Raw genomic sequence first — 15,220 nt, 5'->3', positions numbered from 1 at the left:
CTTATTTTTTGGGCGAGTATGCTTACAAAGAGAACCGCTGATGAAATCGGCGGGAATGAAGGACCTCTAGTTTTTGCTACATTAAATCTCTAAATTTAACAATATGTAATTGAAAGTTTGAAGTATATTCAAAGATTCTATTAATTGCTAGTGATTAGTGATTATAAAGACTTTGAAATAAATTTACATACTAGTAATTATGTTTGATAAAAAGGGGCTGAAAATTTGCATAAAAAACATTACTTCGCAATTCCATTTTTATGTAAATGCGTATTATAGGACAAAATTCACTAAATTAACTTGTTTGAATATTCATACATCCACTTGTTCAAAGTGTAGTAGTGCGCGGAAGCAATTTGCGATTACAGAAAAAAGGCCCTTATTATGTTCTCTTTCAGGTTTCTCTCTGGTAGGAGTTTCTGGATCTAAATGTATAAACTAAAATCTTATAATAAAAAATTATTTACATAATGTAAAATTATATTCCAAAATTTCATTTCTACAATGAGGAATTTATTGCACTAGAATTTTAGATTTTACCTTTTTTTTTTGAATAATGCGAAGAGCACTAATATTGATATTTATTTGCCTCGATCAATATTAATTTTTTATTATTAGATTTGTTTCCCAATTTGGGAATATTGGTTTAACCAAAAATTTTATTTTTTTATTGAATATTTTTTGTTGAATATTTCCGTAAAAAATTGTATAGAATTAAATAATACTTGAACGATTAATAAATATAAATAACACAAATATATTAATGGTTTTTTTAATATATTGCTCGAGTTATATAATATGAAATAAGTCTTATAATAACTTAATAAAAATAACAATTAAAGATAAATATGATTTAATAATTATCGTCAATATTTCACTTCGTTAGTTTTTCAATTTTAGCAACCATAGGTTTAATTTTAAATCATTCACTTATAAATAGTTTTACATACAATTTTATTTATTTTTTTATTTACAATCTTTTTCTTTTTTTATTCTATAACTATTTTTTTTATGAAATTTTACAATCGTTTATGAATTATCAATATTTAAAAGTTTATAGACTATGTAAATACCAATAAATTCAAATACCAATAAATTCAAAATATTGATATGAAATCGAAAACGTGTTAAAATAAATTCTATATTATATGGAAACATAAAAAATAAATGAAATATTCTATAATACAATTATTACATGTATATATTACATCTTAGATGTCATAATATGTAAAACGTTTATAATATAATATGACTGTCAATTTATATAAACACAACATATAAATGTTATAATATATGAAAAGATATTACAAATTATCTGAATGAGATGATCTAGTAACCCTGCGATGACCTGAAACAAATGAGTTTTGATTAATTCTTTTTTTATATAAGTATTATATTTTCTATTACGCTTTTTATATATTACTAAAATTTACGATATTTTTTGTCTGGTGTGTCCCATGATATAAGATCTTCATCAAATGTATCAATCGATTTGTTCCGATTCTTGAGGGAGTGTCTTGAGGGGGTCTTGCTACGACGTTTTGAATAAGGAGTCATAGGTAATACTGGTTTATTTTCGGCACATGCCACACAAGTTTCTATGTAACAAAATATGATTATATTGCATATTGAATATATGTGTACCATATAATAATATATACAAGTTTTACCATCAAATGCAACATTTCGGAGTGATCTCTTCTTAGAAGTATTGCCTATCAATGTTACATTTTCTATCTGCATTGTATCGTTTGTATTTAGTGTCATATGTTCATCTTTGTTTTTTTTCAGTAATTTTAATGAGCTTTTCCTAGTTAATTTCACCGGACTATTTTCTTCTTTGTCAATATTTGTCTTTTTCGGCGTCATCTAAAAAAATATTTCTCTTAATTATTATTTATTCAATTAATAAATTATAAATATGTTAATACATATATAAACAGATATAAAAAAATTATACAAAAAGTTCTTACTAAAATATTTTTTGAAATAATTAGTTTATATTTAATATCAAGTTATGAATGATTGTATTGAAAAGATATTAAAAAACATAAGAGCGCGAGCATGATATAGTAGATAGTGCATTGGTCTATCATGCCAGAGGTTCCGGATTCGATTCTAATAGGAATCAAAATATTTATGCTTGTGTTTCCTCTCAGAAAAAGTCGGCAATCACCAAGAGTATCTTGTCTATAGAAATATCTCTCAAAAAAATTTACTGTTCGAAACCGGCATTAAAACTGTAAATCTCATGCTCGTGGCAATTGAATAATTAATGTGTGCACCATAAGAGATGTGATGTAGGCTTAAAGAAAGAAGAAAAAAACATAGCTTACCATTTTACTACTTCTATTACTTTTAGGAGTATTATTTGCCAGGATAGTTCTATTTCTAAGTACTTTCATTCCTAAATCTACATCTTCCATGTCTTTTGAAATTATTTCAGTAGTGGCCATTTTGTCATCTCTGTTAACTGATGTTGAAGAAGAAAATAAAGTATCTACACTTTTCCTATTTGGTATGTCCTTATGTTGAACTCGCTTTCTTAGGCTTTTTCTAGATGACACAATCTTCTCATTGTTATCTGTTATTGATGATAATTCTTTAATGGATACTGAAGGTATGTCATTAAATAGATGCTCAATAGTATTTAAAGTATTTTGAATAGATGATTTAGATTTATTTTGTTTTCTTGTTTTTATTTTAATTTCTAATTTGTTCAGATCATCGTTACTATCAGAATCTTCAAAGTCTAATCGTTTTTCGACATTAATGGGTGGCGATATTAATGTATCTATTTTATCTAAACTATCTACTCTAGTTAATGCAGCAGCTAAACTTAATTTAGTTTGTTCTTCATTAAGAGGGATGTTATTAAGAAATACTTGATCATCAAAATTGACTTTATGCGCAGATTTTATGCGTGCTTCCTTATTTTCTAATTCTTCTGATTTCTTTAATATGCTTTTGCCCGGCGTTTGATCAGAATTAACATACGATATTGTGTCATCTAATTCAACTTCGGGTGTCTTACACATTTGACTTATTTTCATAGCTGCAAATGGACTTTTCATTCTTTTAATTTTGTCAGAAAATTGCACTTTCTGTACCGAACTTACTCTAGTAGAGCTTTCACGTCGAGTAGGAGTTGATTTTTTTTCATTAAGATCATGGGATCTATTTATACTACGTCGAATATTGGTATTTTCATCACGAAGTTCAGTAAAAGATTTTCTATTACTTGGTTTTTCACTTAAATGTGTATCTTGCGACAAAATAATGTCTTTATTTAATATTCCTTCTTCCATGTTTTTTCTGGCAGCTAGGATTAACGATCGTAATGAACTTGGTTTTGATGATACAATTCGTTTTTTAAGAGCCGTTCGTTTTTTAACAGCAGGCTTGACAATAATGTATTCCTCTTCCTGCCATCCTCTATTTTGACGTTGCTGTAATTTTTCAAATCGCATGTCACAATCCTTGACTTCCATGTACGTCATATCCCAAAATCCTTGCAAATCTTTGCATGTAACCAGCATTTCTCCTTTACCAGTTTCGCAATCTTGTACTAAGCCACGAAATCTTTCAAATTTTTTATTTATTAATAAATTTGTTTGTCCTACCGCTTGTTGTATTTCATACACAGCATCTTCTGGGACATCTTTTTCTACTCCAATATCCAACCATTTCTTACAGAGTTCCTTAAGTCTATCAGTTTCTTTATTCACAATAAGCATGAAATACTGAGCAGTACGTTCCTCCTCTTCCACACATATGTTTAAATTTTTCATAACAGTATCTTTGGTTGGAATTTCATCAGATCGACGACCAATACCCAACCGTTGTTGTCCCTCTATTCTAGAGTTTCTCTTGCCACGGGTTCGTGTGAGATATGGCGAAAAGCAAATAAGATCTTCCATATCACAATTTTCTTTCTCAAAAGATGTTGAAGTAATCTTTGATGGTATTTTTGTATCAGTACTGCTTGATGAAGAATTTTTTTCGTGTAAGGAATCTGTTTGATTCTCTGTCTGTTCTTTTAATGATACTCCTATTGCTTCAATTGTATTTAATTCATCCGGATCTCGAACAATCGATTCACTTAATTTCTGTGACGACTTTTGTTTATTTAATGATAACTTGGGTGTAGGAGTTTTAAAAATCTCTGTAATATTAGAAGTTTGTGTTTGTAATGATGGATATTTCTCTTGTGGCGTTCCTTTCATTGGTACAAGACCAAATAGAGGCATCTTCTGCAAACCAGATGGAGGTTTAAAACAATAATCAACAGGGGCAAATGATTTTTTGGTACAAGAAGTCATGGTTTTAAAGGGATGTTTTATCACCGAAGTTGAATCCTTTACCATTTGTTGAGTAGCTGCTTTAACAAGCAATCGTTTTTCCGTAGCTCTTGTAATTCGTTTTTTGATATAGTTCGAATTTTCTGTTTTATTTGATGTTTTTGCAATTGCTATGCCACTTTTGATCATTGGAGAACATAAGGAATGATGAACAACACCAACTTTGAAAGCTGGTTTTTTCATTGTAGCTTCCAGCTTCTTTTTTCTGTTACGTTCCTCTCTCCATTTTATTAATTTTTTCATACGTTCATCAGCAATGGCAGATGTGACCTCTGTTAAAAATAATAGAAATTTTTCCTTTTTATAATTGTTTAATTTCATAGTATAAATATATAACAATTGAGAAAAATATCAATTCAAACCTATGTATTTAAAATGTAAATATAAACTTACACATAAATTATATGTAATAATCATATCTCTTTATGTATGTATCTTTTATAGTATGTACACACATATATATACATACACACGCACGCATGCACACGCATACAAGAAAATATACAACAATGATATTTTATTGAACATATACAACTACAATAATATTTGGTTTCTATAAAACGAGAATACATGTTATATAGCAAACCTTCATAAGATTTAATAACAACAATAATTACATGAATCAGTCATTTCATTCTTCAGAAGAATAGCTATAATTGACAGTTTCATAATTATGGATATTATTAAATCCAATATTAAATCTGATTAAGGATCTGTGCAAATAGAGTCATTGTTTAATATTGTAACACATTTTATTAATTCGTCAAATTATTGATTTTTATATTGTTAAATTTTCCATTCATATAATGATAAATGAACATCATAAATAACAGATTCTATAAATTCATTAATATCATAGAATTCAATTTTAATGAAAATTTAATTAATTCTTTAAAATAAAGGCAATAAAATGTTTTAAAAAATATTAATATTAACAATATTTCTGTATAAGAAATATGATCAATATATAACATTTTATTATGAACAGTTTACATAAAATAAATATGTATTTTATCACAATTTAAGAAGAGACTTAAAACAGATCTTTATTGAACCTAGATATAGAATCTAGATAAAAAACTAAAAGAGTAAATAAAGATCAAAATGACAAATAAGCTATGAGTTAAACTAAAAGATATTAATTGCTAAAATTTTGAACAATGATCAAATAAAACACATTTTAATCTCTACAGATCATTGTCAATATTAACAAAAGAATTACTCTGTTATATAAATTATAAATATCCGATAAGTGTTATGAACACAATATTAATTCAATAACATTTTGTCAGATATGTATAATTTATATTATATAAAATAATTGTCTTATCAACATTGATAATGACTTAGGCCCAGTTGCATGAATCAATATTACTTTGATTTTAAGGAAGGCTTAAAACTCTCTCTATCTCTTCCTCTTTTTCGATTTTAAAGAGAGAAACTGAGAGTTTTAAGCCTCTCTTAGAGATAAAGTACGTTGGTGCAATCGGGCCTTAATAGAAGTAAAAATATCTGATAGTTAAATTTTAAAATCAAACATGTAGCTTAATTCCCAGTCTTTTTTTATTTTTAATCTAATTGATGCTTGTTTTTTTACCAATTAGATTAAAAAAGGATAAAGAATAAATTAAATCAAGATTGAAGTTAATTTATATTAATAAAAATAGGCAAGAATTAGAAAAAGATGAAGAACAAGTTCAACTGAGATTAGAATCACTCTACATTGATAGAAATGAAAGCTTTGGCGATATTTAATTATCATGTATAAGTCACGTTAAATGAGAATTCTTTTTCAATTTACCGTGTTGCACGCTTGTTGGCGATGAATCGTTTTGCAGGTTGCGATGTTTGTCGAAAGTCCGTGTTCTGGCTTCCCTACGAGATTTATCGTAGTTGCAAGCACGCAGATATCTTCTGTGATTCGTGTCGCCGAATCCTAGACGAGGATTTTTGTACTGTTCTTTAAAATCCGGCATCTCGTACGATTTTATAAAAACGATATAACGTAAACACGTCGAACACACGTAACCGTTTAACGGCAGCACAACTGAAAATCACTTCAAATTGATGGTCAGGGCGCTGAACGTTGGAATAGTAGCGTACGACGACTCCCATTGGTTCTCGTTGGTGGGCTTGAAATGACGAATGCCAGTCATGCCAACAGATGACGACTAGAGTCCTAGAAACCAGAGATGCGACATGCGTCAATTGGGTTAGGTGTCATCGCCATTTTAATTCAATGCCTTTTCATGACGCTCATTTTCAGCGTCAAAATAAATCACAAGATAAAAATTGACGCTATTCGTCAATTTCTATCTGACTTATTTTGATGTCGAAATGAGCGACGATATGAAAAAGCACTTTTACAGTTGATGCTATTACATGAAAAAAGTTAAATTGTTAAAAAAAGAAGAAAATATAATACGTACTGATAGTATGTACTTAATAGTACATACTACATTATTAGACTCTGTATGTAGAGTCCAAGGACTCTAATTATATGCAATAATGAATTAAAATGGCGCTCTGATCACGTGTTTTAGACAGCTAATCAGATCATATCCCTTTAATGTCGCCTTTAATCTTTGATTTCTCTAATGATAAGCTGTTTTAAACATTAATGTCCATATTCAGGCCTTATATTTAAGGTCTTCTTTAAATTTATCTTCAGATACTCTACTCGAATTATTTCATTGGTTATTGAGCATCTAAAGATAAATTTAAGGAAGCCTTAAGTACAAGGTTTAACTGAATATGGGCATAAGGTTGTGCGCACAATAGAAGAAATAAGGAATTAGGAATAAAGAATAAACGATTTCAAAAATCGTGTATTCCGATGTATCCGATTTCTGATAAATTAAAATCATTTATTCTTTATTCCTAATTCTTTATTCTTTCTATTGTGCGCAGGGTCTAAAATAAAAGGTCTGTTCGCGTTATTTGTACTTTGTATTCTCAGCATCTTCGCTTTTTCTATTTTTAACGTTCAAATATGTCATTTTAAGGACCTTTTTCACCAATTTCTGATGAAATTAATTACCGATCAATTCACAGAAGTTTTCTCCCCTCTCTTCCTCTTTTGAAAGAAACTGAACAATCATGAAACAATCTGTTTTTTATTGCTGCACTCTCTGAACTGAATGCACACGGAGCAATAAGTTGAAGTGAAACACGTTTGTTCACAATAATTTAAGTCTGTTGCACACAATACTTGTTTTCCTGCTGGATTGTTAGCTAGATTAGAATTTTGCCATTGTACTGCGATGCTGGCATTGGGTGCTTTTCATTTGATGACACAAGTCGACACAAGCGACGTTTTATTCTTGTTGTCAAATAAACATGATTGGTGTTATTTGTAGAACTAACCAGTCATATCAATCGTTCGGCGAACAGGCTAGCAGTTTTGTCCGGCTTGAATGCACGATGCACCCGATCATGGTTGTAAAACTATTGTGTTCTGCTGAACACAGACTTAAGTCATCGATTAGTAATCAGATCAAAATTGGTGAAAAAGGCTCAAAGGTATATATTCATATAAACTTGTATAGTCGCATAAATATGCACAAAGAACATTAACAAATCGAATTTCTCTTATAAAGCCGCACGTAAAATGTGATTGGATAATTCTCTTTATGCATATGTTTATGCAGCTATGCAAGCTTGTGTGAATATATCCTAATGGCTTCTGCACTGGACGTAGAAACGTTCATCACACGGCGAAATGTAATGCGGTAGTCAAACTTACAACTTTTATTATGTTCATTGGTTATCGCGTCTCATTTTGCCGCGCGACAAGCATTTCCGCGTCCAGTGTGTAGGAACCATAATGCTTGCCGCGCGAAAGTTGTCGTATTGTGTATTCTATATTGTAGAATTAGCCTAAGTCTCACTTTATAAAACTTCTCTAGAAATGATGCAATAAGTTTGTGTGGATATACCTTAATGGCTTCCGCCCAAAAAACATGGTAAAATTCTCGTGCGCGCGGAAGTTATTGTAGTGTTTCGCTTGTTCGGAAGTAATAGATATAATAATTTTCACCGCGCAACAAAAATTGTACTCAATTTAACTTTTGCTTCACGGTGGAAGTAATATTACATAATTTTCAAAAGTTTTGCACAGTGAGGCTGACTTAAGAGTATAAAATGTTTGGTCAGCGACAATTTCCGCTGCGCGGCAAGCGTTCCCGCGTTTTTTATGCGGGAGCCAATAGAATGATTGATTAGTGCGATAACTTCTATCGTGGCAAGCGTCGTTTCCGTTAGTTTGCGGGAGCCATTACGTCATGCTTCGTTTCTTCACGTTGCGTACTCCAATATATTCCAACATGCTCCAACGCGCTCGGAGTGAGTACGAACTAAGGCAAAAGGAGCATGTTGGAGCATATTGGAGCATGCAAGGCGAACAAACGAATGTAGTATCAGTGCGATCGATGCGAGCGATGCGGCTTGTAATGCTTTTGTTGATGTGTGTGTGTGTGTGTGCGGCGTGCGTGCGTGCGTCGTGTGTGTGTGTGTGTGTGTGTGTGTGTGTGTGTGTATAATTGTGTCTCTTTTGGATACTTCTTGCAATGGCGAAGCACAATTACCACGGAATTATCGTCGTACGTACACATCATATATATATATATATATATATATATATCATTGATATATAATTAAATGTATTGATTATACTCTTTTTGCTTTATTAAATGAGAGATACTTAGGTGACTGTAGCCTCTCTTCTCATCATATCCAATTTTAAGTCATTACTTGTAATTATATCGTATGGAAATAATTAAACACGAAGCATCAAGAAAACTTCTGAATAATTATTATATGTAAATACGTATATTTTGTATAGATCAAGCGTGGATGCGTGACAGGTCTGTCAGATGAACTCCGTGCAATCGTATAAGTTTTTGTGTGATGAGTTTTCCCTAAATTAATTATGCAAACGAGTTAATCAAAATAATTATTAACTGATACTAACATTAACAATAGCAATTAAAGTGGTAATCATGATTGTTTCCTCTAAAATGTGATTAGTATATGTATATACTTGATGAAGACCGTTAATTAATTCTACGTATTCGTTTGAAAAAATTGTTTCTAGTACCCTCTAGCGGTTAGAGTAAGAACTTACTAATCGAAATAGGTGCAGATGGTAATGGAAGGAATTAAGTCAAGTTAGGTTTTCACACTCACCGTGTGAGAGATTTGTAGTTTTATTATTTATGTAAGAAAATTACTCATATTAGTGATAGTGCTTTGTCATTGATAATTTTGTCTCCTTTTAAGTCAATAAGGGAACAAATGGAGAAAAAACCGAAAGTTATCGTCTTTGATTTAGGTATATACTTACAGGCGAAGTTGTAAATATTATAATTTAGATGTATGACAAATTTATAATAATTATCTTTTTTTATATTGATAAAAATTATTTAGAATGTGATTTTTTTTGGAGAAATGGAAAGCATATTACATTTCAGATTATACCTTATGGCCGTTTTGGGTAGATAGTTTTGTAGAGCCACCATTTAAAAAAGGGTGCGTGCATTAAAAACTGATAAGATTATGTAGTATTTTAAGAATTTTTGTCCAACTTAAAGAAGAAAATTTTTAGAGCACAAAATAAAGTAATAGATGCACGTGGTTATGACGTGGATCACTATTCTGATGTTCCTGAGGTATTAAAACAGTTATCAGGAGAAGGATATGAATTAGGTATAGCATCACGTACAGCAGAGATAAAAGGGGCTAAACAATTAATAGATGCATTTGGCTGGAAGAAATATTTCAAGTATGTTGAAATATTTCCTGGCAGCAAAGTCACACATTTTTCTAAGTAAGTCTTGTGTAATATTCATAAAGGATAAAGTAATTGTATAATTGTATAGTAGTTTAATAGGGTAATTGTATAGTAGTTTAAAATTACAATTTATATTGCTTTCAGCATTCGAAAGAGTTCGCACACTGATTATAAAGATATGATATTTTTTGACGATGAGGCTAGAAATGTTATGGAAGTTGGTAAACTTGGAGTACATGCTGTATTAGTTGAAGATGGTGTAAGTCGTTGTGTTGTAGAAGATGCTCTGCAATCATTTAATAACAAATAATGATTTAAACATTAATATAATTTATTTATCTTTATGATTATTTTGTAATATCTACAAAATAAATTTATTAGTAAAATCTTGAATTGAATAACAAAAAATTCTGGTATAAATGAAGGCAATAATTGTATACATTTTTCAATACGAAAAAAGAATTGATATTAATTAATCATTCTTTGATAGTATTGTACTGGATTTTTGACAATGGCGTCGTTAATATCATTTTCGCGTACGAGTTTCAGAAATGTAGTGCAGAGAACTTCTGGATCTTTAGTAGATACGTTATTTATAAATTTTTCAATTTCATTTTCATTTATTGAAGCTTGTAAAAGATTTCTGAGTACACTCGTATCAAAATCCTTGAAAGGACAACCACCCTCGTATGTTGCTCCACTAATACCAACCTACAATAATTTCGATGTTTGAAAAAGTAATTCTAATAATAAAGTTTATGTAGAAAAGATAAAGTTTAGAAAAGATTTTTTGTATGCATGTGTAATATTTTTGTACTTACACAAATGAGATTGCAGTCAGGCGTCTTGTAAGTTCTTCGCGATCCTTCTAAACCATACATGTGCCTGATGCTATATATGAATTTTTTCTCATTGGATTGCCAATTGTGTGAACATACTGAAGTACAAGTATGTGGCTTGGAATATTCTTGTTTCCAAAATATAATTGAATCTTCCAGGGTCATTCCTATTTCTTTCAGAAAAAGACTGTAGTATAAACGTGCATAGTGACTGAGACGATGTCTTCTTCTTAATAAAGAATGCAAATGTTGCATACATAATGGGAATTTCTGTGCTTCTGCTTCTATGTTATCAATAGTTACTTTTCCATGCGGGACACCTTCATTGAAGAGATAGGATTGAATTTTCTGATTTAAAATGTGGAATCTAAGATCATGTTTTATCATATATTGAGATTGTTTCTTTATGATATTCATTTCATTGATTACATAATTACTAAATAATAATTGAAGTACTTTTTTCCAATCTGAACAATGCGTGATGACATTTCCATTATTAAGGGCTAGTTCTCTTTCTTTCACCAAATCTGATACTATTTCAAATCTCACTGGAATATGAAATACGAAATTAGTTTATTTGAAAATTTTTTACATACAAATAACATTCTGTATTCATACTTTCGTATCGAAAATTATCGCAATCGTGACAATTTGATGTCAGATGTTTAAAAACTAAGGGCTGCAAATAAAATTTGCATAACTCAATGAGAGTTGTGTCAATTGTACTTTTCTTATCTTTAAATATTTGTAATTTCCATGTAATTTGCTTTAATAATTTATGTAATCGTCTAGGTGATAGACTATCTAATCTATGTTTAAATAATAATGATTCTTTGCCAATCCAATATATACATAAATCTGACGATGCAGAAGCTAATAACCTAAAACAGTAAATAACAAAGTTTAATTAATTAGGAATACAGATTTTTATAGTTCTATCTGTGTAATTCCTTTATTTTAGACACATGAACTTTTTTAAATTGTATATTACTTATTCTTTATAAATATTTAAATTATATTTAATTATTAAAGATTATAGTCTAAAAAATTCTAACATATACTCACCTTAATACAAAATGTCCAATTTTATCGTAAGTAGAATTTTCTAATAAGTACTCAAATTTCCCATCAAATTCATTAGCAGACCCTTCACTTAGGAGCCTCAAATAATCTAATCTAGTCAAAATACAATCTTCCATAATATAAAACGGTATTTCGCCATTTGGTGGTATAATATAAAACATATCTATGTCTACATCAATCATATCAGATGATTCTCAAATTTTGTTACATATGAAAATGTATTTGTAAATAAAGACTCTGTAATCGGAGTCTAACCACAACAACGTCCGGCATTTTTCTTCAAAATTGTGCGAGAAAGAAAGTGCTATCTCACTCTTACTCTGCAGTGGCACCGTAAATGTAGCAGCTCTATAATTTTCATAGTTTCTGGCGGACATAAACATACATAGGCTGCGTTCCATTTAATAGTTTTCTCTTGGAAACTACACTGGGTGCAACCTCGCACTGCACCAGTTGCATGTAGTTGCTTTTCATTTGATGATACAAATTGACAAGTGTCGTTCTATCCTTATTGACATTCAGAAAGTGACAAAAATAAAACGACACTTGTGTCGCCTTGTATCATTATCACGCTAAAACTTTGTTCCCGCTTCCATTTTCAAATTTTAAATGTCGCACTGGCTCTACACCATCCCTTTGAGATGGTGTAGTAAAATCCCACTTCATGCAAAAAATTTGCGTTACATAGCCACGTAAACACTGAATGAATTCGCTTACTACCAGCCATCGTACACTGTCTGAGTGTTGCACTAGTGGGCGATAGTGCAGCCAAGAGAAAACGCTATAAGACATAATATTCGTGGAATTCTTTCGTCCTTGTTGTTTATCAAATATTAAACAAGAACAAATACTTGTCAGCGTTGCAAGTATTATGTGTGGAGCCGTAATGTAGTCCAATTTTTTCTCTCAATTTTGCATAATATTTAAATATAAGTATTTCTTTCCGAATAAAAATGATTGGATGCATCAGCATTTTTCTGTAACAATTCATTGTTAAAAAATGCTAGATAATAAAATACATTTTGAAACAACTGTGGCGAATTAAAGAAAAATGTCGGACCAATCACAAGACTACATCGGCTAGACTCTGATTATGTAGGGTCTTTATTTGTAAAAATGTTCTAAATTTAATTTTTGTAAATGTTGTAATTTTTTCTTTGAAGCAAAGATAATACTGTAAAACGATTTTTTTCTTTTTTTTTCCTCTCTTCGTGAATTTAAATTATTTTTGTTTTTACAAACATTTTTCATAGTTGTTTTTTCATTTTTATATATACAACATATGCGGCAACATTTTCGTTCAATTTTCAATTCACTTCACTTTATTTATAATTTTCCCACAATGAATCATTCATTTTTGCGGTTCAAATGTAAAATTCTCAAAGTTATTACTTCTTCAATTTATTTATAGTTAAATAAACAAATTCGAACATTATACATATAATTGTTATGTTTGATAATGAGATTCATTCATTCGTTCATACAAGCATCGAATGAATATTACTAGGGATCTGTCAGTCGTACAGTTGCGTAGCTTGCAAATCTACCTAACGCCCTCTCAATAGATATCCTGAAGAAAAAAAGCGGGAATGAATATGAATTATAAGAAAATAAAATATGGTAAAGAAAGAATAAAAGAAAATTGTGATTTTCTTATTTGACGAAAAAAAAACTTTGTTTTTTTTTAAGCTACATACATGTATTTTAGTGCAATTATTGATACAAATTAATGTAACATGCAAAGAGAGTTTATGGGATGATAGGAATTCCATGAAATAAGTGATATGACTTTGATTTTCCAATACAAATAGATTTATCGTTGTGCTTCATGAATAATGGATAATGGAACTTACAAGTTGTATGTTGTTTCTTTAATGATATACACATGTAAGTTATATAAATGATGTGTTCAGGTCTACGACGCACAAAAGTTTATGAATTCGGTAGAATTTACCTGCACTTATATGTAGCAATGTAATCGAGATGAGCGAACTTTGTGGCGAAATTGAAATGATAATTCGCTTGAAAAGTTCAACCTCTCCTCGATGGTTGTCGACCGCATCAGTATTCTGTGTTATCTCTATTCAAGCAAGAATCGTCAAAGAACAGTACACGTTGCATTTTGCATTTGTTGTCAGGGATACACTTTAATTGTTATAAAGTGTCGTACATGACTAGGTAGATTCTAAATGTATAGTATATGTATATATATACACGGCTACTGAGTAACATGTATACCTTTATGATTTGTCCCTTAATTGTCATCTTTATAATACAAATAATTTCTAGATCGTTGTACATTGTTACCGATCCGCTTACGCGAAATTTACTTACATCTCTTCGCTGCCTTACGACTAAATAAAATATAAATGTATTATAAATACTTGTATTTATATATATTTATATATATTTATATATATATATATATACTTTTTCCCCGTTTATATATAGTCTACTTAAATCGAGTTTGTTCAAGCTTTATTATTCATAGACAATCTGCTTGATATTTACAGAGATTAGATACAAAATTATAAACAGTTCTTAGTACAAAATAATTTTATGACTATAACGATCAAGGTTTGATAGCGTAGAACAGGCATGGGCAACTCACCGTGGCCAATGGTCAGTTTCGCTGCAATTCTCTTGTTAAAGATCGAAGACTTTTTGTGTTAATCCTGAGAATTTCGTCTATCGGATAATTTTTTTAGGAAGGAAATGTCTAAAAGTGTGCAATACGTAGCCGAGTGATATAGCCGTGTGAGTGTTGCCCCTACCTAGATAGAAAATACAACTAGATGAGCTCTTCCTCAGTTTATTCACGATTACCTGTAAATTCCTCGCAATTCCACCATAGAGGTCAACAATACGGTATATCGAAATTATATTTCGCTCGTGCACGAAAGAAAAAATTTATCAACGATTATAAATATATTAATTTCATTGCCGTAATCTTTTAATCATAATGATATACCACTTTGTACGATGCAGTTTAAATTTATTTGAAATGATTTCTAAATTAAGCATAACATGATGTACAATATACGCGAATGCATAACATTAATGACGATTTTAATGATGTAGTTTCATGGAGCTATAACGTTCATCTTTAACGGAGTATAACTGTAATGTCGTTTTTATCTTGAAAA

The 15,220-nt window shown here is 30.3% G+C and overlaps 3 protein-coding genes across 3 annotated transcripts; 1 reads left to right on the top strand and 2 right to left on the bottom strand.

Moving 5' to 3' along the window:
• Nucleotides 1-1,304: 1,304 nt before the first annotated feature.
• On the bottom strand, nucleotides 1,305-6,337 carry LOC105619360. The gene is made up of 5 exons (XM_012200880.1): nucleotides 6,163-6,337; nucleotides 2,337-4,633; nucleotides 1,671-1,869; nucleotides 1,434-1,598; nucleotides 1,305-1,348 (listed from the first exon to the last, which is right to left on the bottom strand). Exons 1-5 carry the CDS (start codon nucleotides 6,335-6,337, stop codon nucleotides 1,305-1,307), a joined length of 2,880 nt encoding a protein of 959 aa, XP_012056270.1.
• Nucleotides 6,338-9,656: 3,319 nt separating this feature from the next.
• LOC105619359 (magnesium-dependent phosphatase 1-like) lies at nucleotides 9,657-14,044 on the top strand. Its single transcript, XM_012200879.1, has 5 exons — nucleotides 9,657-9,693; nucleotides 9,833-9,890; nucleotides 9,967-10,188; nucleotides 10,297-10,411; nucleotides 13,988-14,044. Exons 1-5 carry the CDS (start codon nucleotides 9,657-9,659, stop codon nucleotides 14,042-14,044), a joined length of 489 nt encoding a protein of 162 aa, XP_012056269.1.
• LOC105619358 (probable DNA primase large subunit) lies at nucleotides 10,463-12,256 on the bottom strand. Its single transcript, XM_012200878.1, has 4 exons — nucleotides 12,057-12,256; nucleotides 11,610-11,872; nucleotides 10,974-11,539; nucleotides 10,463-10,863 (listed from the first exon to the last, which is right to left on the bottom strand). Exons 1-4 carry the CDS (start codon nucleotides 12,254-12,256, stop codon nucleotides 10,621-10,623), a joined length of 1,272 nt encoding a protein of 423 aa, XP_012056268.1. The 3' UTR covers nucleotides 10,463-10,620.
• Nucleotides 14,045-15,220: the final 1,176 nt, after the last annotated feature.

Source organism: Atta cephalotes (genome assembly GCF_000143395.1).
Source record: "Atta cephalotes unplaced genomic scaffold scaffold00021, whole genome shotgun sequence".
In the NCBI taxonomy this organism is placed as follows: Eukaryota; Metazoa; Arthropoda; class Insecta; order Hymenoptera; family Formicidae; genus Atta; species Atta cephalotes.
The sequence above is the reverse complement of the archived record's forward strand: the minus strand, read 5'-3'. Positions and strand labels throughout refer to the sequence as shown.